The 27,573-nt window shown below is 37.1% G+C and overlaps 1 protein-coding gene across 1 annotated transcript in view; it reads right to left on the minus strand.

The window, feature by feature from the left end:
* The window catches only part of UBE4B (ubiquitination factor E4B), a 33,825-nt gene extending 11,822 nt beyond the window's left edge, over positions 1 to 22,003 (minus strand). The window contains exons 1-18 of the mRNA XM_029086160.1: positions 21,887 to 22,003; positions 21,561 to 21,747; positions 17,605 to 17,740; positions 16,966 to 17,053; positions 14,385 to 14,529; positions 13,316 to 13,544; positions 12,427 to 12,837; positions 11,434 to 11,547; positions 7,954 to 8,095; positions 7,351 to 7,451; positions 6,055 to 6,169; positions 4,965 to 5,048; positions 3,339 to 3,395; positions 2,851 to 2,967; positions 2,644 to 2,742; positions 2,060 to 2,173; positions 1,026 to 1,224; positions 659 to 797 (exon numbers count right to left, since the gene is read on the minus strand). Coding sequence (XP_028941993.1) covers positions 659 to 797; positions 1,026 to 1,224; positions 2,060 to 2,173; positions 2,644 to 2,742; positions 2,851 to 2,967; positions 3,339 to 3,395; positions 4,965 to 5,048; positions 6,055 to 6,169; positions 7,351 to 7,451; positions 7,954 to 8,095; positions 11,434 to 11,547; positions 12,427 to 12,837; positions 13,316 to 13,544; positions 14,385 to 14,529; positions 16,966 to 17,053; positions 17,605 to 17,740; positions 21,561 to 21,747; positions 21,887 to 22,003 — 2,594 coding nt within the window. The remainder of the gene's footprint in view (positions 1 to 658; positions 798 to 1,025; positions 1,225 to 2,059; positions 2,174 to 2,643; positions 2,743 to 2,850; positions 2,968 to 3,338; positions 3,396 to 4,964; positions 5,049 to 6,054; positions 6,170 to 7,350; positions 7,452 to 7,953; positions 8,096 to 11,433; positions 11,548 to 12,426; positions 12,838 to 13,315; positions 13,545 to 14,384; positions 14,530 to 16,965; positions 17,054 to 17,604; positions 17,741 to 21,560; positions 21,748 to 21,886) is intronic.
* Positions 22,004 to 27,573: the final 5,570 nt, after the last annotated feature.

Here is a 27,573-nt window from a genome sequence, read left to right on the forward strand (position 1 = left end):
GCTGAATTACACATACATCAACAGTTTTAAGAGTTTACTGCTGAAGGCTTCCTTCCGCTGCCCCCCCCCCACAAGAATATGACAAGTTATCCCACCTCAGAAGCCAAGGGGAAAAGGTAAGTATCATCTGGGACACAGAAAACAGCACAGGCACAAGTAACATTGTCTTGTTTCTGAAATCACAAGTCATCTACAATGACTTGATTATCAGACATGAAACTTTCTAGGCACTGTTACAGCTATGTCAAAGAGCCAAGGCAGTGATGTCCACACACCATCAACAACCAGGCCACAGACTGTTAAAATTGTTATGTAATGTTGTGAATCCTAAAATGCTCTGAAGATAATTCAATTATCTTTTAAATAGAATGGTCTTCTCACCAACTTGAGCTGCCTTGTGTAATCAGTATGCTCCATCCCATTATTATTGGGATTTCTGATTCAAGTTATGTTCCCTCAACATAAGCAAAAATCCATTAAAGGCCACAAGCAGCAGATTAACAAATAGTTAAGATCATCTGTACTCAGCAACTGCTTTACCCAAATTGTCACTCTAATTTCCATTAAGTTTAGAGAGTTTGCCATCATGGTGAGAAGACAACACTGTGAGGATGCTACGACTCTTAGATGCACTAGATAATAATTAACAACGTTTAACCTGTTGAGCTCCCTGATGGCCCGCAGCCTACGTATGTACCGACGGCAGCTTGGCAGGATCGAGAGATGATGGGCATGCAGGGTTAGGAAGAAGCATTCTGTTGGGAATTTCGGCTCAGAAAATGGAGACGGATCCCTGTCTAGAAGACAAACAAACAAAAAAGGTGAATAAATTAAAAAGTGAACTGCCTTCTCTAGGGGAGAGACCTTGAATCCAACTTTCTTTAAAACCAGTAAGAGCTGACAGCATCAAGAAAAAGCATGTAGGAACAGGTGAATTATTTGCTGGAATCAAGTACTTCCAGGTACCTCCAGAATCAAAACAGAAGGCAGATAAATGCTTAACCCATCTCAGTAAGAGTACTCACAAAGTTCAGCAATCCAGGCTGCGACATCCTCCATTGTTGCTTTCACTCTCGTCTCATCTGTTGGGAGGTCAATACGACACCTGGGATGAAATATGTACATGGGATCAACCGTTTCCAGCTTTATCTTCATACTTAGTTGCTGTAGTACCCATAAGAAGTTGAGCATAAAGCCATCTGTAGATACCAAACGATCATCTGTCTGTGGGTGAGAAAGTAAATAGTAGTCATTCTCAAGAACACTAAACATTAAAGAGATAAAAAGAAATACTAGAAGACCTAAGAAATTAAAGGTGTTTTTTTAAAAGAGTCCCTTTCAAGGATGGTTTGCCACAGATACAGACAGCAACAGAAGAATTTCAAATAGTCATTGAGCTTCAACTAATAAGTTTTATCTTAAGTGTAAAGTTTCCATTACTTCTTCACTGGAATTTCACAGAAATATTCCTAGCAATGATTTCAAATGTTTGTTTTTGAAAAAGGGACTTCAAGACAACAATAATGCAGACTTCAGTTGTTCAGGATCCATGCACAGATTTTATCACAGGAAATGAGTGCAATGCATTCATTAAATAATGGCAAAATAACATCCCTGTTGTCTCACTGGAACTATGCCACTCTCCATCTGCATTACTCCTTTTACAGAAACCAAAGCCCAGCAACTTACCAGCTAGAAAATAAGTTTTTTAAACATAGGAAATTGGAATGAATGAAGCCCCCATAGATTGGGGCAGGCAGAGAATGCACAGGGATGGCAGGGGGGAGTACAAAGCTTGAAATATCTAATAGAGAATCCCTGTTAATGAAGCAAATCGTCAGTCCTAAGACAGGAAATCACATAAACTGATCAAACAGGTAAAATAGAAATGGGAAATGTATTGGAAGAGATAAAGGCTGATGACAGGGCTTCTTGCCTGTTGTAGGCATTCAAAATTCTTTTGTCCTCCATTCAAGAGCCACCACTGCATAAATCCTCTAGTGTTATTTGTGTATTGACTAAGTCCACAAATCAGAGGAAGAGTGTTCCCTTTATTTACCTGCATTTGTGCCTTTTTCATGTTGGCATTGACAATAGCTGCCATGTAATTGAGAGCTGCTTCTCGAGTTTCACCATTCAGTAAAATACTATGTAGAATCTTGAAAAGCTCTTGCTGGAATTTCAAGTAAACATTCTGTCAGGTTGCACATATTTCTCAACATCACATTCCATATTAGTCCATATTTTTATGTGGTACTAATTCCACAAAACTATCTACAACTTCCATTATGGTCTTATTGACAAGATTATATCCATGTATTAGTTATTAAATTAGTTACAGAAAAGATTTATATAGATGACTAGGGCAACATACACGCTACTAATACAGTATGCATTTTTTTTTACTCATCCTTTAACATAAACTATAATCCATGACTAACAGTTCTGTTATTTTCTGAATTGGCTTATAGCCTTAGAGAAATATAGCACTAATATTTTTTTTCCTAATTCCCTTCAGCCACATCCCAGCAAATTTGTTGTTTAATACAGAAGCTAGATTATTTTAGATTATATTCTTCCTTTACGTCAAGACAAAAAACCCACAATATTTCTGCATATTTCTTCAAACATGAGAACACTTACCCTTGCTAATTCCAGGTAATGTTGCAAAGACTGGCTAACAACTCGGGTGTTTTCAAGAGTAATGGCAGGCCCTGAGAAGTACTTTTCAACTACTTTGTTCTGCAAGTAGAATGAATATTGGCAAGTGTATTGAACATATTGGAGAAGGGAAAAAACAAACAAAAAGACTCCACCACACTACTATCAACATCCTTCTGTAACACTTACGTCATCTTCAGCAAAGACAGAGAGACTGAAGAAGGCTCCAAGATAGGAAAGTCTTTGCAGCTCTCTTCCTGCACCTGGGCTTAAAGATTTAGGCAACCACAAGGGCAAAGAGACAACCTAGAAAACAGGAGAAATAGCAAGTTAATCAAAGCTGCCATACCAGCCACAGTACTTCATCTGCAAACCTTTCAGTGTCCACCACATGCCCTCGATTCTTGAAGACTCAGTTATGCCGACAGCTAAATGGAAACATCTCCTCAGTATTTCAGCAATCTAAGAAAGTCTGGTTTGTCCTAGTTTTTCTAAATTCTTAGGAAAAAGGACTTCCTTTACCAGTTTACTTTAAACTATTGTTTAGTATGAGGTACTACAGTAGCCCTCGTTTAGAGTTCTGAAGAACATTATCAATGTGGATTGTACGATACCAACAACAAAATAAGTTACACTGTTCTTTCATCTAGAAAAAAATTCAGACTGGATACACTTACCAAACTGCACATTGGATGTGTTTTCCCAAATTTGATTTCACAAAGTTCACATAGTGCCTATAAAGAAATTCCAAGAAAAATCACTTTTGTGTGTAATTCCTAAGTAACCTGTCTGCTAATAACAAGCTTAACACGGTGAACGACTGAAAGAGCCAAACCTTTTTCCCTCCATCAGTGGAAAAACTTTCATCTTCTACAATGGTGAAGAGGTCCAAAAAGAGCCAGAGCACACCCTGCTCCTATTTTAGCTTCTACATCTGTTTCAAGTTGTCTCAAAAAAGCTAACATGTCTCACAAGATAATAAATTATTGCACTTATTTCAAAAAATTAGTTGTGAAAATTGTTTGTTTGTTCCAAATACAACAATGCCTTTGCTGGACTCCTGAACTGCCACATAAAATTCAGTAACAATAATAAATAGAGCAATTGTTCTATGCATACACCAAGGCCTTTGTCCTTTGAATCAGAGTGGAAAAATGTCTGATGAACACAGAAGCCAGAAACAAAGAATCCTATCCAAGATCTCTAACTCACTTTCAATTGCAGCACAGAAAAAAGAAAGCAGCTATAAGAGACGACTCTGAAAACACAAAAATACTGTAGGCTTTCACATATTCCGCTTCTCCTGTATTATATGTTCTCATTCTTCAATTATACTACAGCTAGTAACTACTACTCCATCCTTTCGGTGCACTGTCTGCCAACTAAAGATGATCAAAATGGAGTATCATTTTCAAGTAGCTCTTACTTGCAGTCAACAGTTTGCAATTTAAATTCAGTGGAATAACAGAAGAGCAGGAAGACACAGAACCAGCAAAAATGTTTATTTTTGCAAAAGTACCACAGTTGCTTAGTCAATTTGATTTGCAGCACCCCAGGCCAGCTAATTTCCTGAAGTACAAATTAAACCCAAGATGTAACAGCCTTTTTTGGCACCGTACTCCAAATATCCTAAAGTCTGAAGGTGTTAGCTGGCAATGCTCAATTTAGCCAAGAATTTAGCTTGCTCTTTTGTGGCTGAACATGCTTTTCAAAAGACTTTTTTGTTTTGTCAATAAAAGCAGTAGGAGGGAATCAGATCTAGGGACTAGAGTATGCACTTTAAAAACCTAAAAATAAAACCCCCAGCTTTTCATCCAGGAATTATTATGACATTTTCTTACAGTCAATAGTCACCAATTCAAGTAATTTTACATTTAATGCAATAGATTTTACTTTTCCACATACAAAAGTGAGTCCAACAAACATTGGTATGGATATTGGGCCTTACTTCCCAGACTTAAATTGGGAGGAGCTTAGCAGGATTTTATAACAGTATTATAACTAGTACACGTGATGAAATCCATACATTTGTTCAATCTTACAAAAAGCAATGCATATAAACATTTGAATAGCCCACTATAGAAACTGCACATTAAGCTTAAGATATTATTGGCCTCAGACTCTACTAGATCTTTAATGATCTTTTACACATCTCATATCACATGAAGCTTCCAACAGAGTTTAATAGTGATTCACTAACCAAAGAAATCCCAAAAATGGTAAAGTAAATTATCTTGTATAGAATCTGCATAAAGTTATCAGTAATCATAAAGAAGCTGCTTCTAGAAATGAACAGTCCTTACCATAAGGGGGTATTTAAAATTGTCACTATCAAGGGAGCACTCTTTGGAAGCTACAGCCAGGCCTTGTAAGATAGGAATAAAGATCTGTAAAAACACAAGTAAATTACGTTATTCAAGAACAGGAAGCAATCAGGTGACACTGTTGCTGTACATGGCATGAAATGCTGCTCATTCTTCAAATGCTGCAAGTGATACAAAAGAAAAACTAAATTCTTTTGTACCAGTTAAGTCTGAATGCTTAAGAGATCATTCAAAACTAAAAAACAACTTGCTTGATATAGCATAAGTGAGTTATTGACTTGACTCCTGGGCATAACAACTTATTTCCAAGCACTTGTAGGTATTTTACCTGATCACATTCTAACTTGTTTCCAAACACTAATTTTGCAAACCAAATAACCCCAGAGACAACATACATCTAGATGTGGACCCGCAGCTAACAGATACAAGCTGAAGCTGACAAATAATAACGTCAGCACACTGACAAAAATCAGGTGTTGTTTCATCAAGTTCTCAGCATGTGGAAACCACACAGGGAAGCACACACACATTTCAATACAGCATCACTGTAGATACCATATGCATGTGTGCAAGCATATCTATTACATACACAAATGAGAGCACAAGTTCTGTAGAGGACTCCAACAACTTGATTGCCCAAATGGGTAATAATTTATTTGCCTATATATTTGGGGTAATAATATAGCTGTAATTTTGCATATCATGTAAGCAAGTTGGGTTTGTGTTGGTAAGTTCTAACTGTCATAAGAGTAAAGACAATAAGTAGCAGTCAAAGGTTGTTATGAAAGAGGAAGTGACATGACAGGAACTTATTAATCAAAAGTAATTATAACCAATTAGTAAGTCCCAATCACACAGCTCTGACAACTATACCCTCACAAAATAAAACTCTTATACCAATTTGGCAACAATAACAAGAGGTCACGCTGAATTTTAAATTTAAGTATACTATATTGCTTCTATGAAGAGATAAAAAGTATTAATAAATCACATTACAGAAAAGGACTATAGAGAGGTTTTTGTACCAGATTTATACGATATAATTATTAATTTTTTACTGATGCCTTACCTGTTTGAACACCTCTTCATCCTGATAAGTTGTTCTCACCAATTCTTGGATGAAGCCAAATGGGAGATTCCTACACAGCATATATGGTACCAACAAAGACTGCTGCTGCAATGACCTTTATTTGTATAAAAAAAAAAATAATTCCAAACTACTGATTATTTGCAGTAGTATTTTTAGTATTATTTACAAAAATGTCAGAGTAATCACATCTAAGGATGTGCCAGAACGCAGATTAGCAACATGTAGACACACCTACACCTTTCGTAAGTAACTAAACTTGTCTTCTCAAGTTACTTGTGGAAAGGTTATTCTGAAGCAGATGCTGCTGCCAACTTCACACTTTAGTTTAATGAGGCTGGAAGAAAATAACAGCTTCTGTGTAGTAATTGGTTCTCCCTTTTACGCCTCTCTAATAAAAGGACCTTTTGTTAAGCTCAACTAGTGAAGGAACAACTTCTTTGATGTTTGTTTTTCCAGATCAAGAAAAGAACATAACATTAGACTTTTCTGAATTAATACAGCCATTGCTTTTAACTGCACCCTAGGATTTCTGAAAAGGTATCTTTTTTCCTTATTACATATATAAAACTTATTCTAATGTCAACATCAGTTCATTTAAAGACAAAACTAATCTCAAAGAACAATGGATAATGGATGCAGCTGATAGAAGAAATATTTGGAGCACAAATACAAAATTAGACAGATTTCAGTAAAAGTCGCATATCCTTTTTAAAAACTTTTTTACTGTTCCAACTAAACAGGCTAGTCAAACAACTGCTGTTGAAACAACCGCACTTGAAATCTCAGAGTCCTGATTTAGTGTAGAATATCTACACAGAGATTTACATTACCAAATCTGTTGTGGTAAACTCTCTGAAATAAACAAGCGCTATGCCACTTTAGCAGTCTTTGCTACACAGTTTGATAACACTGTCTCTGATGCAGCTCTACTGGTTACTGACTTTCACAGGAGTAGTGCCCCAACAATCTGCAAATAAAACAGTTTACATGTGTGAGGTAAGGCAGAAAACAGCTTGGTTAACTCAGATTCCCCTTGTAAACTGTTCACATCAACCTGGATGATTTTTACCCAAACACAATTAGAAAACACAAACTGCTTTTCCAACATATCAGTGGAAGCAACAGCCTCCAGTGGTAAAGCAATAAACTATTCCTCTGGCACATAAATGTATCCTGCTCCAAACATTGATCTTAGTTTTCTGAACTAATCCTCAGAAGAAAAAGAAATAATCCCAGAACAGAGTAACTTTCATGACTAACATCAGCTGTATTTACCTTGGTTGCGTTAAGGATCCCTGTAGCACCAAAGCAGCGTGTGAAATGCACTGTGATCGGATGTTGCTCAGTAACTGGCTAACTGTTGGCTGGCTACACATCTGATAAAAAGAACTTTATTTTAATACAAACAAAAAGTATTCAGAGACAGAACAGACAGGAAAGATGATACATTTCTTTATTCATTAATGTAATATGCAGACTCAGATTAGCACTACTCCAGCTAAAGACCTTTCAGATTATTTATAAAAAGTGTTGCTTGTTTCTGCCCCAGAAGCAAAAACTTAAAGCAGAATATAGAATGCTGATAGGCAGCTGGTGTCACCAAAGTATGTTTTACATGGAATAAACTTGGGAAAATGCAGTAAATCAAAAGGTGAAAGACAGTTGCTAACACAGTGCTTATTTTAGAGATGTAAAACATATAAGTGATTCAAATGTGACGAATTAATAAGAGTCAAAGGGACCTTATAAATTCTAGAAATCTATTTCTACAACAAAGCCATTGAGAAAGAACTATCAATTTCCACCAACTTTCCCCACTAAACAGTAAGGGGAGTGTCTGTGACAGCACTGATACAACATCACTCATCCGAAATATACCTTTGGTGCTTTTCTCTCCTCTATTCCGACTCTGTCAAAACACTCAATGAGGTAGTTCAGCATCTCTGTCTCCTTACAATTTTCAATGGTGAAGTGGTCACTGCAGGAATCGGAAACACTTGAGCTGCCAGAGCCTCCCATACTTTAACACACACAAAAAGAAGAAACAAAGCATTAGAGTAAGGTTCTTCACTTGTGCACAGTCAAATAATTCATGAGCTCTCGACTTTGTCTATTTTCTGAAAACTCCATCCCATCACACACATGGCTCAATAATTAAGATCATTCCTGTGATCTATGAAGAGTTCTCCATTTAACAGCTTGTCCAACTCTGAAAGTTCAGCTGTACTGTAACACGACTGAAGAATCAATTATCTTATTAAATGAATAAGTATCAGAGAGAGCAGTAAGGTGCATTACTTCAATGGAAAATCATAAATCTTGTTCTCACATGGCAACACCAAAAATGAACAGCCTTTAAATGGCACCTGACATCAAAACTATTTGGACACTCAGGACATCAGAACACGTCCATGAAATGATGCAACCTCTGCACAATTTCTGCATAAAGCATTCAAAATGGTAGAAATTTCACCAACTCTGTTAACACCAGTCAGCCCATGGAAGGCAAGATCCTCCCACTGCTAAGAAGAGACCTTAGCTGATAGACAGGGTTACAGACAACCGCTTTATATATCCTAAGGAAGGAGAATAAACAAAACAGGAGGCAACACATCAAAGCAACTGTTCCTTTTAAAATTTCCACATTCAAGATCATTTTGTTCCAACCCGGTTCATTCCGCCTCCCTTACAGTGAAATCTGCCATTTCATTAAGTAGCACAGCTTCAGGGGCTGACAGGGGGAGAAAACACTGATATTGTAAATATGAAAACTAAATCCAGAAAAACAAAAGCATGCTTGAGACGAGAGAGTAATTAAATACAAAAGTGAGAATATACCCCACGACTCTCAATCTCAGACTTGCTACCTCTACACAATTTTTCTCTACATTAAAAGCTCGGCAAAGCTAATTAAAAGCAAAATCCTTACTTGAGAGAAGGGAACTAAGACAAGATATTCATTTTATGTAAGTGGAACTAAGATAACAGTTATATGGATGGTCTACTGCTATTCCTCAAAGGGAAGTCTGTGTACAGTCAGAGTGGATCTAAATGAAGATCAATTTATAAGCCCTAGATCTTAAACTGGAAAATAACGAGTATTTGTTTCCTTAAATGCAGCTTTTTAAAAACACGTTTAAAACTACACACTGTGTTAAAACTGGAATTTCTTTTAAACTGTAAAAGAATTTACATTTTAATAACTGAGCTGTACAAATCTATTGGGTAAGCTTTACAGTCCAAGCAATAAATCAGGGAAAGGTTATTACTGCTAAGCATCTGGTAGCTCAGCATGTTAAGAAACATAACTTCTAATAGCAGCAATCTTTTTTTGCAGAGAGAATGTTTTCAGTTATTCAATTAAAACTAATCCATGTAAAATGTAGCTCTATTAAAATAGTACTCAGCAACCATGAAATCATACATGCATTTTCTTTTTCTATAGTCTCTCTTTTAAACCTCTTGACTTCTCACATTCAGATTAAAAACTACCCTTTGGAGAACATAAATTTATATACAAAAAAACCTTACTACTTCTATAGTTAGTCATTCTGTTAAATGATTTCACTGCAACAGTAACTGAAATTATTCTAATACACCTTTCATACAATATTAAATGCCTTGGTATTTTCAGAATGCAAGTTGTTGCATAATTGTACAGTCACTGTGTTCATAATTTCAGTAACGTCTCACTGCTGTCTGCAGAATGCCAGGATATGTCCATTTACAAACTAAGGCTCCAGAAGCACAGAAAATCCTTACCAAGGCTTTGCAACTCAATCCAGCATTTGGATTAAATTGCCAACAGGGTAAGAATTAAACAAAACAGTGGGGAAAAATAATCCTACATTCCATATACATAAAACCCCCTAAACCTGTCTTATCAAGAATTAGACTGGAATGGAAAAGAGGAGATGCTATTGGAAGGTCTTCCAGTTAGCGTTCTGAGTTTAGTAATAGTGTCCCAACACACCACAGGAACAATCATAGCCACAAAAGCTAGTGGGAGGGGAAGACCATCTCATATCAAGTCTTTTTGAGCGTTCCCTGACATCACTAGATACTTTCTAAAGTCTTGACCAAGCTTAGTTTTAAAATGCACAAGCTATTAGATTTTCCCTGAATTTTGCTCTAATTAAAATACTTCAAAGGGAACTGAAAGTCTTGGAGAAACTCTCTTCCTCTCATACAAAATGTTCACGATTCTAAAGACTGCAGAAGTATCATTTTTGAGAAAAGTCTTCCTAGAATATACATGGTTTATGTAAAACATGTATTCCTTTTTCCAGTTTGGGTTGATACAAAGGAATGGGGAATTTCTTTGGGAATTTTGATGCATGTGATGAAGCTGATGAATGTTAAGTTTGAATGGGAAAAGAAAGAAACGAATCATTTTCACCAGCAGACTAATAAAGAACACAAATCATTTGGATATGACAAACAGTTTTGTAGGAAGGTTGCTCATTTTTCACACCAAAACCTCAGTCCTAGTGGGAAACCATTTCTGTATCAGCCAAGACATGCAGCATTACTCTGCAAAGGAACATAACACTAGAGGAGATCCTACCCTGTATTTACATTTCCAGAAGCTTTTTTTTTTTCCCCCTGAGCATATCCAGTGTTCTGCAGTTTTTTTGCACAGCTATCTGGTTAGCTTCCAAACAGAACTCACTAATATTAATTCTCATTTTGTTTTCACGTATCTTAATGCCACACAGATTAAAGAACTTTGCTATACAATTCATAAATCTGTTTTACAGTGAAATATTCTGCTCTTCCCCCTCCATTCCTGTGTGTTCCAACTAAATCAGTTTCTACTAGTTACCATGTCAAAGGACCAGTTTAACCTTTCAGGTGTATTTTTTTACGGGCTAGAGGAGTCATTCTCAGCTGTCAAGCAGCAATGAATCTCCAACAAAGTCATACTGTTTGCATCAGCTGGCTATTTGCCACTACATCTTTTTCTACACATTAAACTTTGCCCTCTTTTTCCAGTTTTTGATAGGAAAACATGCACATGTTTTACTACTGGTTTTAAAATTACAATCATAGGTGAATAATATTCCTTCTACTCATATAGTCAGTGAGGAGTTGCACTCAAACATCATTTCAGAAACCATGCTCATTAAACGTAAACAGCAGTATGATTAACATTTACTTTATCTTAGTCATCTCTTCGAAAAAGAGCTGACTAACTAGCACTCATTATACATGTTTATATGCCACCTCAAAAATCCATCCAAGTCATCTCCTTGGCTTTAGTCATTTCCCAAGTTACTCTGAAGAACATTTGGCACTACACAGACTGTTAGTTCCTAAGCAACCAAACATGCAGGTTACATTCTCTTTCTCCAATACCTGGACCCAAACTGGATACAAGAAAAATCATCATCTTCATTTTCTTCATCACTACTGTCCTCAGACACATCAGAAACGGCAAGAAGGAGGAGGGAGAAAGGGTTGTCGTATATACTACCACAACAAAAATGAAAGAGGCCATCAGATTTTTTTTAAGCCAAAAGAAAAAAAAAAAATTGGTAGTTTTTCTTTGCAAGTCTGCCAAAAATCATCCTCTCTAGACATGCAGACAACGGATAACTTCATGTTAGTAAAGCCAAGACTCTACTAACATGCTCTGTTACACTACTACAAGTTATTCACATATCAAAACACGACACATTCACAAACCAAAAATGTAAAAAGAATTTTGGAGACCTCAAAAATTACAGCTGAAGTAGGAATGTTTGGACATGACTGAGTAATAAGCATTACAATTCTAAGCTACTGAACTTTAAAGCAGTGGTCTCAAAACCTTGCACGCTCATTTTTCCTCTCCTGCAGGGACTGAGCATTTCAGGAGCAGCCAACAGAGAAAATGCAGCAGTACTTGGCCTGGCATACTGAAATAGGCTAATCTGTAATTTAAATCTGTGCACTAGGGAATCAAACCTAACACAGTCCAGCAAGTAACAGCTTTCAACAAATCAACTAAAGCCCTACTGAGAAAACTGATTTCTAAGCAGGAGGTCTGTTTGGTTTACTATCCAGCAGTAGCAACTGAACAGAAAGCTAATAGTTTAACTGGAATGGATGTAAGAAGAGGAGGAAATTGAAACAGTATTGCTACCTTTAAAGTAATTACATTACTTTTCAAATGCTCACAGAAGCAGGTTTAACATTTTGGCAAATATGGCTTGTTAGGAAGTCAACATTAGCACAAACCAAAACACAGAAATCAACTCAGGGTAAGTAAGGTGAGCTCAGCACAAGCACAAGTTCTTCCAAATTGCACAATTATGCCACACCCTGCACAACACACATTAAACACACTCTTTGGTTCTTGTGAAATACCTAGAAGGAATCCTGTTCAGTAAAGGAGAACGCCTGTGCAAGGTACTGGGTGAAGCAGTAAACAAAGGTGGACCCATTGTTGTGGGTCTCTGTCTGGATGTGATGACTGGCATGGCTGGAGGGCTAGCAGCCATGGCTGGAGAACTTGGTGAACTAGATGGGATGGAAATATTCAAGGAACGCGGGATGGAAGAAGCTGAAAAGCCTCCAGAATGGGCAACAGTGTATGGTCGGTACCTCGGAGAGGAAGGCTGTGTCCAAGAAGGGCTTGTTGCTGTGAGGTGAGAGCTGACAGTAATGGAAGGCACAGATGTAGTGGCAACTGAACTGGCTGGTGGGGTAAGAGATGAACCAGTCATTGGTACATAGCTTGTGAAATTGGTAGTAGGAGCTGGACTAGTCCCATAGAGACTAAACCAGTTACAGGGGAAAAAGAAAAAAAAAAAAAAAAAAAAAAGCAACAATTTAGGATATGCAGAAAAATGCTGAAAAAGATAAAATCAGCAAGAGAAGCCCTTGCTCTTCTGATGACTCTTCAGCAGTAATTCTGCAGCTCACACACATTACTCCTTTTTTACTAATGTTGAATAAAACTAGGTCACAATCTATACACTTTTAAGTTAAGAGTCATAGTCTTCACTGACGCAAGTTAGAGATACTTCTCAGAAGGAACCAGCTACATGGCTTTAACTTATCAAATACACTTTTAGCCATGGCAACGTAATCAAAAATGGCGAAATGGAGGGACAGTCACAGGAACAAGAGTGAAGAACTTTAAAAATCTATTCTATTTACTGTTCTTGGGACATTTCTATGCCCCTTTCTCTCTCTTCTAGTCTACCAATCAATATTCAAGTGAAATCAGTATTCAGTTATAATCAGAAGTCACCTGGATAATGAACTGGAACCAAAGGAGCCCACATTACAGAACATAGGGCTGCTTCCTGGGTTAGAGCCCGTGTTTAAAATCAGGCTTCTGTCAGGAGACCGGGCAGCTGCAGCAATTGGTTGTGATGTAGCTGTCAGGCTAGCAAATGGGTTTTCATCCCTCGACTGGGTGGACATCATCAGCACTTCCATCAAAATCTGCCCAATCAAGTCCTTAAAATCTGAAAACACTGTTAAGAATAAAAGAGAGTTAGTATCCTCACCTACTGTCTCCACCTGTATATTAATTAGTCAGAGATGTAAACATTATCCGAGATTTCAACTAAAAAGGACAGAAATTTACTTTTGTGAATTAAGTGCTGCTTTTGGCAAAAACAATAGACTGATACTTACATTTATAACTATCACTACTTTAACTAGGTTCTGGAATTACAGCTATACAATATAACTTTTATGGAAAGTACAAAAGATCACAGATGACCTAATGTTGCTGATTAAAGTTGTCTTGTCTGTCCCTCTCATGTTCTGTCCCTCACCTTACTGTTGAGTTGGGCAAGTTGTGTCATAAAGAAAGGAAAAAAGCCACACACCCACTCCCTCCACATATGCCCACACATAAAATAACAGTTTTGAAATCTGGTCACGTCTTATAGCTGACATATAAAATACAATTTTTTATATAAAACAATCGAGAACTCTTAGCTTATTGAATTAACTGCTAAATGTTTATTATGATGCAGGACAACCCATTAATTCAGTAAAAAGGTTCTGGAAAAAAAGTTATTCCAGCACTACTGCAATATCAGCACACTAGTTTGACAACAGAAAACATAACCAACAAGAGCACAGCATCAACAAAAACAGGAGCTATGACCAATCAGTTCCACGTTCCTTTTTGGACTTTCCATTTCCTGCTACATCTGCTGAGAGTGGATGTTGAAATCGAGCGAAGACCACAAGTAAGTGGCTCCGAAATCGTTTCAAAGAGAGAAAAAAGCTAAAAGTAAGAGCAGTGAACATGCCACTCAACTGAAACAATCCCTAAGGATGGTAACAGTTCAGATACCTACCTTCCTTTGGGTTCTGCTTAAACTGGGCAGAGAGTGAATTCAGGAAAATAACATCTCTGTCTCGGTCCTTCCAAGAAACTCTGAAGATCTTACAGACCAGCTGTAAAGCTTGCTCCTCAGATACTTCAGACCCAGACAGAGGTTCCTTGGTAAGGGATGGTCAAAAAATTAAATAAATAAATAAATAAATAGATAAAACAACTTATTTGCAGTAGTATTAGTCAAGTCACAATCAAATGCAGGTCTTCTTTAAACGGCTTCAGACTAACTCTTAATGGCAGATTTTGTATACTTAAGAAATATATTTATATTTATCAAAATTCACTTGGGAAAAAACCCTGAAAAAATACAAGAGATGCAGAAAAAATGTAGCAGAAATACACAAATCCAGTAGGAAGCAAATTCCCAAAACACATTCAAAACCAGTATACTAAGAAGATAAATTTAACCACGATACTTATGTCTGCTTTAAGGAATTAATTGGGGATTCAAATTTTTATTATGCACAGGTATTTTAAGAGCTTCTTGTAAAAATGCAAGTGCAGGAAGGAGCAAGTTTCCCCAAGTCTTTCCTGCTTCAAATCTTTGCCCAAGATATAAAGACATCTTCCACTTGAATGAAGTCGAGACAGGACAAAAGACTCAAGAATTTGCCCTATTTCCCTTTCTTCCAAAAGAAAAAAAAATACAATGTAAACTGTGCTCAAAATGAAAAACTAGTTACTCTAAAAAGAATGCTGCCATATATAGCGGCTAGCAAAGGTTAAAGGGGAGGATTCTTACAATCCTAATGCAGCTTTGAGTGTGCACCTGAAAAAAAAATGCTGGAATACAAAGAAATAAAACTCAAGTAATTATTCCTGTAATGTGAGGAGAAATAGACAGAAGTTAATGTGTAAGAACAAAATGCAGATTGAAAAAAAACAGGTTTTACTTTAAAAAGTCCCTTTTTTCCTTTAAATTTGAGACAACATAATGGCCACTAGGTAAGCCTAGATTTATCATAGATTTCCACCAACTACCAGCACTGTACCTTTTTCAAAAGCTTTCCCTCAAACCATTTAATAAACCGTAAGTTTTGGCACATTAATACATTTTTATTGACTTATATCACTTTACAAGTATTCTAGTGTTTTCAAGTACTTCTCCTGCCTATTTCTGCAGAGAAGGTTTTATTATTGACACAATTTCCAATGCAGATAACAAGGCAAGAAACATTTTTACTTATAAATGAGGATTATGCTGTCTCGTATCCATTTAACTTTTTGGTATCTCCAAATGAGTAAGATGAATTGAACCAAGTTTGCAAAGTTGGGTTTTTTTTCTTTTTACTTTCCACTGCTTTCCTCCCTTCAAGATTGTCCTTGATTCCAAGCTATTAGTTTCACAGTAGCACAATGCAAGCTGTCCAACTGCCTGATTTGCAGCTCAGAATTGACTGGAAAGGATTTTGCAGCAGGGTTCTTGCTACATGGCTTTAAGCCAGGCTTTTACCAACCGACCTTATTACTGACAGTGCAGGAATAAACAAAGACATCTAATGAACACTACAAGAACTATTGTAGAAACTTCTCTCCACTACACTGATGTCCCATTTCTTTATGGCTTTATTTCACACAGGCCTTAAAATCAAATGACAAAGAGGACATTTTTAGAAGTTAATTACAGCTTTGCACTTGCTTTCTTTTTCTACTTTAAAGGGTTCTACCACCTGTCTAAAGCTAGCTAAATATTCTTATTTATGTCATTAAGAAAACCTTATTACACAGCATTACTTCAGCATACATAACATTTGAAGAAGTACTTTGTTAGTAGACCTCTAAATCCTATACAAATAAGCTGCAAAAAACTTCACAAGTGCCTAAAGAAATATTTATTCAGGCCTCCTGTGTATTAAAAATAGATCTGGGCATATTAAAAATAGATCTGCTTTGTTGTAGGATATATTACAAAAACATTTTCTTTAGAGTTTTCAAATATCGTTCAAAAACCAATTTGAGACAATCAAAATGCAGCTTTGATATTGGAAGTTTTGACTTTTCCTTCCCACAAATTTCAATGAGGAAATGCAGTGAAGATGTCAGCCCCCACAGCTGACATCTGAGGGCTAGCTCCACCCTCTTAAAAGCACGTATCCAAAATATGGAGATAACCACACTCACTGCAAGCTAATACTCTGCATCACTCCTCCATCCTAAATCCTTTGTTCCTGGTTCTACTCCGTTATTTGGAACACTTACCATACACAGTTTTTTGTAAAGAAATTTCTCCAAAAACCAATGTTATCCCTCCTAAGAAAGAGGAAAACGCAAGGCACGTCCCAGGAACACTACAGATAGCAAAGCTGCAGCCATGTCAGTGAGGGAAAACACAACAACACAAGCAAAGGCAGAATCTACCAAGTCTGAGCTGAAGTCTTTATAAATTAACTTTTTAGGTAACAGAAGCATGAATTACACCAAAAACCAAACAAACATCCATACTGCATACTCTGAACACATTCTCCCATTAAATCCCGAAGCTCCATGTTTCAATAACATACATATGTAGGAAAAGAACAGCCAATATAAACCAAACTAACCTTATCTGTCAGACTCCTTTTCTCTCTGCGATCATTCTCATCAACCTCCATGTTTTCAATTCCTGAATCCACATCTACCTGGGACATACTGTAAGTGGAAATAAGAGAAGCCCATTAACTTGTAGAAAGCTGCAGACAGTCCTCTGTAAGATGCTGACTGAAGGAGTGTCACCTTAAGTAGAAGCAGCAGAAAAAAAAACAAAGCAACAGGACCAGCCACGTGCACAAACAGCAATTAAAAATCACTAGTTGATAAATGCTTCTCATGTTACTTTTATTTTGAATTCAAGAAACACAATACTAAATTGCTTCAGCAGGCAATACAAACTACACAGCTATCACATCCCATAACCTTCTCCTTTTAAAATAGAGTAGCTGAATTATCCCCACCAGACATGCTCTTCACTTAACGTCTAAGATAATGCTTTGTCTTTCATCACTTCAGGTCAGGAATTCCCACTAAAATCAGACTAGAAAAAGCATTACAGTGGTCTAAACAGTGTGTCATTTTTAAGCATTAAACCCTATTGCATTAACACAGCTGGAAGTGAGAAATGGCAGAATATTTTCCTGTGTTAAGTGGTTTTGATGATTAGCATTGCACAATATTTGCCAGCTTATACAAGCTGCAATTTTTACCTTTTCTCACAGGAGACACTATCAATATCCATGCTTTGAGACCGAGAGAGAGACTGAGATTGTGTTTCAAGGCTGTTAGATGGAGAACTGCTGAGTGAACTCACTCCTTCGCTGCTCTGGCTTCGGTGGGCTACTCCTAGAGAAAAGGCACCACCAAGATTACTACTACAGAGATGAGAAGGTACTACACAATTATTTGGATGGAAAAGGAGAGGAAATAGTTTTTTCAATCCAGCTCTTAAGCATTCTTAATAGTGCATTAGGAAATAAATGTTGTTAAAATTGACATTTGACTATAGATAATCACATTTCCTACCTCCTCTTGCAGCAGCAATCTAGGAATGCTTACCTGCATTACAACACAGAGAACAAAACTAAATTTGCATCCATGACGTGCTCAGAGATTCACTCCCCCTCCACCCCCCCAAAAAAACCACTAGCAAACTCCTCTCTTCTACGATAGATTGCTCTACCTTAAGACTTTGACAAAGGTTGAATTCAGGAACAGTGGAAGCTGAATGAGTTCTACAAACACCTAAATGAAGAGGGATCTTAAGTATAGCCCATTCCTAAAGTTTGTGTCTAGTGACACTGTTTGAAATAATGATTTATAATAAAGCTGCAACTGTAGTTGCAAATATCAGGTATTTGCATGTCAGTAAACTCCTTGAAGGAGTAGGAAAAAAGGCATTATTTGTCTATCTGTTTAGAAAGAAAGCGGCAATGAATTTCCCTCCTTTGGGTTATTTTGCCTGCAGTTTACAGGACATTCCCCAAACAGTATTAGGTTTCAGGTGAGAAATGTAAAACCAGATTGACAACCTAGTTTTAAATTCCAGCACTGAGTGTGTTTCAGTGTCACCACTGAAAAGTGCAAGCTTGTCCCTCATTTATGGCCACAATACATTTTTAAGTTAACAGTGGAGGCAGCAAAACAGAACAAATCAGGATTACGCTCTTCTGATGCAAGCTGTTTGTTTTCAAGCACCCTTCCCAAATCTTTCCTAGGTCTTGAAACAATTCATTTTACAGGAATAACACTGCAAAAGGCAGAAAAATCCCATATAGAAGACAGTTTGCTAAAGAACAACTAGATATTCAGCATGGGATGTAGGAAAGGTTGCTTCATTCTACTGCTTTGAAACTCTCGTTTTACTTCCCTGGATATAAAACCAGTTTATATTAACTCCTCATATTAAGCTGGAAATTAGTCAGTATCCAGAAAACACTTAGATCTTCAAATAAAAAGTGGAAAAGATGTGTGAGGTAAAATTAATTTGCAGTGCTATTCAGAAAAGAATTTAACAAGCAGATTGTCCAAACATCTATGTTCTATAACTGAAGACATGTGAAAACACTCTAAGGTAACTGCAAGACAACACAGAATACACATGTAACTTGCACACATCACAAAATACTTGCTAAATGTAAATTTTACTCAGTTTTGTTCAAAGCTTCTATGCTTTGGTTAGTAACTTTAGGGTTGTAGCTGGGCATTTTCATTCATTCGTAAACAACATTCAAATAACGTTACTGAGTCCACTACATTTGCAGTATGAAAAGAAGAATAAAGATAGGAACCAAAAAGTTAGATTTCATTTTACCACCTATTTGCCAATATTAAACATCCACAAAAGATTTGCCCAGGAAGCAGGAAAAAGTCAAGAAAAACTCAGTTCTAAATGGCTATTTCCTCCAGTCCTGGAATTTTAGTGATGCATATTACAGCTTTGACACTGAAAGTCCTTGCACGAGGCACAGGCCCAAAGCCTAGCACAGCTTCTCCACAAAACCAAAGATATAGAAACATCAAGAATAGTGTCTGAACTGAACAAAGCTGCTCTTCTGAGGAAACAGAAAAGCATACAGACACACAAAAAATATTAAGGCTGCACACTCGGTATGCGAGACTGTCACTGATACACTCTTTTGAGGCTCTCAAAAATATTTTCAAAATACATACAAAATAATGAGCATATTTTCCATGAAACTGATGCACAAGTCTGACCTCACCAGACATGCAACTTCTTATAAAAATGGATGCTTACAAGGACAGTATTCTGCTGGGGCTGCTCTCTGCATGTCCAAACGATTTAAAACAGTCTGCAGTCATTGTAGTCTACTGCTCAAAGGAACTCCTGCAAACCACCCAGCATTAGGTGAGTCCTCACTTACACTAAATAAATACAGCAGACAACCAGTTGTGAACATTTTTTCCTGACTTACTCCCCAGTTTAACTCCCCTGGTGTGAAGACAGATATATTATTAAATTGCTGCAGTGAATGGCACTGTAGGAAGCAAACACTATACTGACCAGGAAACTTGTCTTTCTGGTCATCAAACAATCTAGTCTGTATAATTAGGTACGGTCCAGTGCAGACAGATGAATTCTTAAAACAGAAGTCTCTAAGGTCTCAGCTGTCTGACCACTTCAAACCATGATAAACCTGTCTGCCAACACACAAACGTTTTCACACCTCCTGCTCTGTTGGCATTATCGTTTTTGCACTTGTGCAGTAAGATGGATCAGGATCTCATCTATTTGAACACTAACAATTTATACTTATTTTTTCCATGATCCACCTCACCACCGAGCTGCTACGGGCAGCAGAGGGAGAGGCACTGAGAAACCCTCCTTTCAGCAAGGGTCAGACCCAAGATGCATTCAAAGAGCCATGTAACCACGGGCTACGTGAACACAGTAAGTGAATTCTGCTCTGTTCTTAAAAAAAGAAAAGTCACCTTTGCTTCTGGGTTGCTGTCTATAATCATGAGGACAATACACAGTGTTAAATTCCACCTGCAATGAGCTTTGCTCAGGAATTGCTTTTGATAGCTTTTCTCTGTCCTTCTTTGGATACAAGGCAACAAAATAAGCAGAAGAAAGTCACTTCAGGTATTTCAGAACAGCACTGTAATTAAATTACAAGATTTAAGCTTGTAAACTACTGTACTTGCCAAAGGGAAAAACTTAAAATTTCAGAAAGCAAATAGGTCTGTAGAAAAAGAATTCTGCATGCTTATCAAGGAGCATATGAAAAAATATAATTTCTCTCAAATTATTAGAAATCATATTGAAAAACCCGCTTAAAACAACCTTGTCATTTGTTTTGAGATTGGGTTTGTGAACCTCTTTGCTTAGTAACACAACATGCAAAACAATTTAAGTTTTCAGATAAAGATCACACTACTGGAAAACATGCCAATTTGTTTTGATTTCCAAGATATCCAACATGAAATCAATTTAATTTTTTTTAAGGTCAAAAGTGGTATTACATACAAGTATATTGTTTTAATCTCTCTACAGAGCAAACCTCCTAACTTTCCATGCTTTCTGCATATGTCTGATTTGAACAGATCAGACATAACTCATTTCTTCCAAAATAAATACTATTTGTACATATCCTATGTGTATTTACTCCAGTTGACAGTGAAATTGTTGAAGTAATACAAAGGAGAAAGCAAATACTTTATTCTCACACTGACAATGCGCAGTCACAGCCTATTATTTTTAATTCTGACAAATGCTAGTAATTAAAGATCAAAAATGAACTTGGGACTGATTGCTAAAATGTACCTGGAAACCAATTGATAAAAACTATGTTGCAAGAATGAAAAGGGTTTTTTCTGTCTCCTTGACAGATTGGCTTTCTTTTCTGTAATATTCTGTAATATTAAACTGTATTACAAACTTCAAGCTTTGGTAACCTGTATTTTAAATGCCATTAGTTTACTGACACCTGGAAAACAATTTTATCTAACCATTTATTATTTGGAAAATGAAAATGGAAAGTACCTTCATTCACCATTTTAGAATGTTTCTTTCTGAAAATTCTTTTTAAGTAACAGCAGAAATAACACCAGTAATAGTGTTCATGTTCTAAAGACAAGGAGCTGCATCATAACTTTCAGTAGACTCACAATAATAATTCTTGTGGCTAACATGCCAGCCTACCTGATGCACCAATTGGAGAGGTAGCTGGGGTCATGCTGTGGACATTTAGGCCTAGACTATGGGATGGCCCCGGGGCTGGTGCTACTACAGGTGGCCCAGGTGGAGTCTCTCTCTGCGGTGACGTAAGTGGCGTCGTAGGCTGGGAAGATGGTCCACCTGCCAACCGAGCAAGGCGCCTTCGACGAATCTGCAAAGGAAATAAAATAACAGGAAATAAACAATGTAGTTGGCACGTGTGTATGCACACGCACCCCGCTGCTGCCCTTTGCCCCCGCCTCATGCCAGGGGTATTCACTCCTGGGAAACCACAAACATAGAAGCTTTACTTGACAAGCTGCTAAATGGAGCCGAGTCTTACTGCTGCTTCTCTGTTCTGCAGGACAATAGTGAAACACTCTTGATGGTTGGATTTTAAGTCTGTATCTGCTGCCTTGGAAAACCATTCGCGCTGGAGAAAACTGCGCTTATCCCTCAAACACTTGTGTAAGACAAGTTTAACGTTTACTGCTCGGCAATTTCAAAACCTGTAACACTCCTCCCCAGTTATTTTGGCATTTGATGAAACAAACTGCATTAGTCTGATAAAAGGGACAGTATGAACACGACCTTTGCCTTAATTTCACACCACACGATACTAATAAAAACAGCCACGTTAAAGACAATCCAGTTGTAAATTAGACAATCGCTGTTCGAGTTAATCTGAAGAGAACCATTTCTGTAACATTAAAAATACACAACGCATCTGCTGGACAAAAGCATCTTGGGAAGTAAGACAGACAGTAAATAACATCCTTTCATCACCTAGACATTTCACCACACAGATTTTGAAAACCAGTTTTTGCACATTACTAGTCTCTGCCTTCAAAATCAGACTTCAAAAAACCGTAAGGAACCTCTTTATTAAAATTAGTAAATGGCTGCATAACACTAATATTATACATGAGAAATAAACAGACAAAATAAAACTTATAAAACTCAATTTTTAAGGGAAAAAAACAAACAGAAAATAAATTATTTATTAAGACAGGCTGCCTTAGAGGATCTGTTCCTAAACCTTACATCTTCAGCTTAAAATAGGCCCAGCACAGAATAAAAGTATCATATTTAAGGGTGTCCACTCCTTGCAAAAATAAGTAATGCATGTTATTCCCTCTTTCTATTATGCTATTTGAGCACTGCGTGCCATGTATCAGTTTTCATTTCTGCTCATAATCCTGAAGAACTGCCAAGCAAGTGAAAGAGTGAACAAAAGATTTGTGTCAAGTCAATGTCTATGCTACATTGCTGGAGTCATTTAATGGTCTGTGAAACCTACCCCAACAGGAAGAAGAGGAGATCAAATTAAATCAGACTTCAAAAACTGTGGGAAAACAGTGTCTGGAACTACATCTCCCTCCATGACAGGTGTCACCACATGAACACAGAAGGCAGCTAGAAAATAAATTCTTTTTTTTTTTTTTTGTTCTTAAGACAAAAAAGGGGCTATGATTAGAACATCTTCATCCCTCCTCCTTGTCAAGAAAAACAGGGGAGCTTACTGCATAAATACATTGTTTACCTTTGCCATAAGAGAAGCTATACACATTCAGGTCTCTCAATAATTATTTTAAAATATCTTCATTTTTCTCCACACGTATCTTATCTCTTAATTTTTTAGCTGTTTATCTGAAAAAAACCACAGAACTACCTCACTCCTCAGAGGCGTACCTGAGAAAATGTCAGCTACACATCCCCATCTTGGCTTTCCCTATTGCTGAATCCAAATGAAGCTCACAAAGCCGTACCAAAATTATTATCAGTAAAACAACCTAACTGAAGTGAAATCTATTTCAGTTAGGGAGCTGAATTAAAGGAATAGCAGGGAAGAAAGGAGAAAAAAAAAAAATACAAATGCACACATAAACAGCCCATATATGCAAAAGTGGCTGAGGGAGAAAGCTGATGATTAATTATGTAAAAACAAAGAAAAATAAATGTGATGTGAAACGTTTCCATAGCTGCTCATATTCATTCTCGTTAGATAGTTCCAAATATGATGTTAGGAAGGAAGGAAGTGAAGAGAAAAAGGCATAGACAGTAACCAATATATTTATCATTCTATTCTCAAATACAGTCAAACGTTGATTACTCAAACAAGGTCATCCCCCTCTCAAGGAATGATTTGCACAGAACCTCTCTTCATCATCTCCCAGTGTCAAGCAGACAATTGAGGTCACTTGTGCCACTCAGCATTCCTTCACCTAGAGTGCCAGGCTAGATCAGTGCTGGAGTTATGTCAAAACCAGCTCCAACCATGGCTCTTGAAACAGGAGGACACTAAGATGAACTTACTTCCTTGTATTTGTCACTCCATCAACCACCCATCTTTTTTATGGACCAATCCCCCAGACTGTAAACTCCTCTGAAAAAAAATTCTGAAAAGAGCATGAAACAAAGAAATCTGCACAGACACTGAGCTGCTTTTAGATATCGTATTGCAATTAAAACCAAGACAAGATTAAAACCAAGACAAGATTTTTCCTGCCCCTTTAAGGATGATAACCAAATTATAGTTATGAACAAATTATTATAAATAAACCCTGAATATTTTTTCCACTGAAAGAGACAGCTTTGACAGTTGAGGGTACATTTAGCAATTGGTAAAGGACCAGATTTGGTTCTTAGATACCCCAAGTTGTCATATTCCTCTAGTTTTGCATGAAATTATAAAAGAAATCTGAAATTTGATCCAAAGATTAGAAAGTTTTAAGACAGAAAAAAAAAGGAGAACAAAGATAATATGCTAAAAAAGCAAAGGTGCTGAAAGAGAAGTTGGAGAATATAGCATAAAACTCGTACACACATCCTATCCAGTTAACTCCCTTGTGCCTTAAGACTAAACAGCATGAAGACGAGGGAAGGAAGACAGGCTTTACGCTCAGGGCACAACATGGGGACACAGAAGACACGGCCTGTTTGCACAATATGAGGCACAAATGAGACCCCAACCTGTTGCCTTCACGTAACACAAATAACACGATAGAACTGTGGGAGTTCAAAGTGACCTGTTCTCATTTCAAACTGAATGACTCTCCAAATTACCAGGAAGAAACACATAGCTGGGTTTGTTGGGGTTTTTTGTTTGGTTGGTTTTGTTTGGGGTTTTTTTAATATTTTCTTAGGAAAGGTACCTCAGTAATACCCAACCATTGATTGCATCAATAAGTACTTGCAATAGGGACACAGGACAAAGCTGTTACATATCCTTTTATTACCTAACAGTGACAAGTGATTTGGTACTAATAATTACATAGGCCATGGAACAAACAGTGCCCATCTTCTCTACAGAGCACAACTCCATAATACATAGTTTAAAAAGGTTAATAGAGAAAAATCTAATTGGATGAATAGAAAAAGCACATTGTTTTTTAATTAGCACAGCTTTTGCTAGACACGTCTGGATTATGTCTTTGAATAGCAGCTTTCAGAAATACATTTTTGATCTTACTGGACTTAAAAGCTGTTAGCAGGACACACTACAACAAACAATGTAAAAATAGCACCCTGTTAAAGACAGTTAAGTGGTAACTTGATTACGCAGCAGATCAATAAAGAGACAACCAAGAAGACTGGTCCCTCAGGCTCACATACTCTCAGTTACAAAAAAAAAATATTATCAACATCTGCTTTAGTGAGACTGTAAGAAATCTTTTTTTTTTTTTAATTTTACCACAATCATAGAAGAGTTCCAAATCTGTACAATAAAGGATAATTTGAATGGATAGCTTTATTTTTCTTGTACTCGCTAGAGCATGTTAAATTGGTTTAAGAAATGTTTCATTTTCTGGTGACACTAATCATGTTCTATGCTCAGAAAACAATGCTCGACTCAAAAATCACGTAAATGTTACAAAATGCTAAGTTCACATAATTCTTTTCCATTTTATGACACATTTGGCTTGACACTTTTTTCTATGCAGTCCCTTTTCTCATCTTGTGCTATCACTCATGCTAAAATTCACACTCTAAAGAAGAAATTTCTTTTCTCCCCTCCTAAAGATTTTAGTACAGCACGTAGTGAACGACAACTTCTAGTGCTTTAACAAAGTAAACACTGGAAATTTCAGTGACACACGCCATCAACAGCCATGGAAATATCTTCTTGAAGCTAAAATATATTCTATAATCCCAAAACAATTATCAATTGTATCGCTCTTAAAGTTACATCTGTTAATATTATACTTAATTATGGCTCAATATAAGAGGATAATCTAATCTACAGGAGGCTTGCAATTAATTTCAAGTTCAGTTCCCCTTCAGTCACTGCCAGATAAGAAGTTTGAATCAGAAGTCACACATGATGTATTTTAGAAGGCTGTTTTTCCATATAGTCCACATCTGATCCAGGGTCCACTGCGTCAGGTAACAGTAAAGCAGAGATGTGGAATATTAAACTAGACTTGGCTCTGACTTTTCAGTGAGAAGTCCATTAATAATAAACAGTGACAGCGTGACTCTCGAAATGATATAAGATTTAAGTTTGTCCCAAGCAATCACCTAAAAGACCAGTCAGCTTTGGTCCTAGCTGAACTGCACTAGAAAAATGGAAAAACTTGAGTCACTTGAGACAAACATTTTGCCAGAAAAGGTAGATGAGTCCCTGCTGGAGAACTCATTTTCTGCAGCCTCAGTTCCACAATGCAGTGTTTCTGATGATGTCATAATTTGCTGAAGCAGTGACACAAACAAGCTAACATAGGTTAAATAATTCTGAAATTAATCATAAAACACCTCATAACCAAATGCAGTTTAACAATCAGAAAACTTGCATGTAAACAAAGTACTCATGAAATACATATATAAAATTAGAGACTCCGTTTCACAGTAGAAATTCCAACACCAGTGTCCTAGCCCACTCTCTCCAGTATGGGAACTGCACTCCTTTTCTCAATGCTTCCATAGAGTATGAGGACCTCCATCAAGTAAACAGCATGAAGTATTTCCTCCTAGTTCCTGCTACAACATAGTAGGATTGCTAAATCATGACATATAATATTATTAAAGGCTTCTTAACTTTTTGGAATACAAATCTGAGTGATAATAGCAGTCACCTTGCTGTTCAATACAACCATAAACCATGGTACAGAAGAAAAATAACTTATTTTGATCCTCCCTGGAGTTTAAGTAGAGCAATGAGCCTATGCTGCAGCTGGTCCAATATAATATACTTTATATGTATGCAATACACTTTAATATGAAAATATTATTTTAAAGAGATGAGGGAAAAATTGAAGTTGTACAATTTGGATGTTGTACGGGGCAACTCGCTATATCCTGACCAGTACCATGACAGAATTCATTTGAGAGTCCTCCAATATACAAACAAAGCATAAGACTTCAGTCTATATTTTTTAAAAAAGGGAAAAGAAGAAAACATCACCCTTTAGAATGAAGAAACAGGAAACAGTTTGCATTTCATGTCAGATGTTTGTCAATCACAACACAACACCTATAAGTCTTAAGTGAAAGAACAAGTGAATTAAAAAAAAAGGTAAATCAAAGGAAGCATTGGAACATTGGTAAGCCTGTTTCAAATTGTTTCAAGAAGAAATTATATTAAATATAAGACCACATTTTCCCCCCTTGTTTCTCAGCAAAGAGTCCGAAGAAGCAAGATTTTAAGTGGTTTACTATGTTAAAAAGTAGTTTTTTTAAAAAAAAAATCACACACAGAGAACATCTAGAACGCCTGGTGTTGAACACAGAAAGGAGCATCCTCCAGACAAAGACTACCTGGCAGATGGAAGCAGAGAATTAACCCGGAGAGAAGCAAATGGGCCCCAGCGCCCAGTCGGGGGTGCCGGGTCCGGGACAGGACCGAGAAGGGAGGCACAGGACAGACACCGAGCACAGACCCCGGGCGAAGGCGCTGCGCCTCAGTAACTCTCCTTCCCACGTACAGGCTTCACCTTGGGGTCAGGAAAAGGGCCCAGGAGAACCCGGCGCCTTCTCCCCGCGGGGCCCGGCCGCCCCC

The sequence above is a fragment of the Antrostomus carolinensis genome, unplaced genomic scaffold (assembly GCF_000700745.2).
Source record: "Antrostomus carolinensis isolate BGI_N321 unplaced genomic scaffold, ASM70074v2 scaffold29447, whole genome shotgun sequence".
NCBI lineage: Eukaryota > Metazoa > Chordata > Aves > Caprimulgiformes > Caprimulgidae > Antrostomus > Antrostomus carolinensis.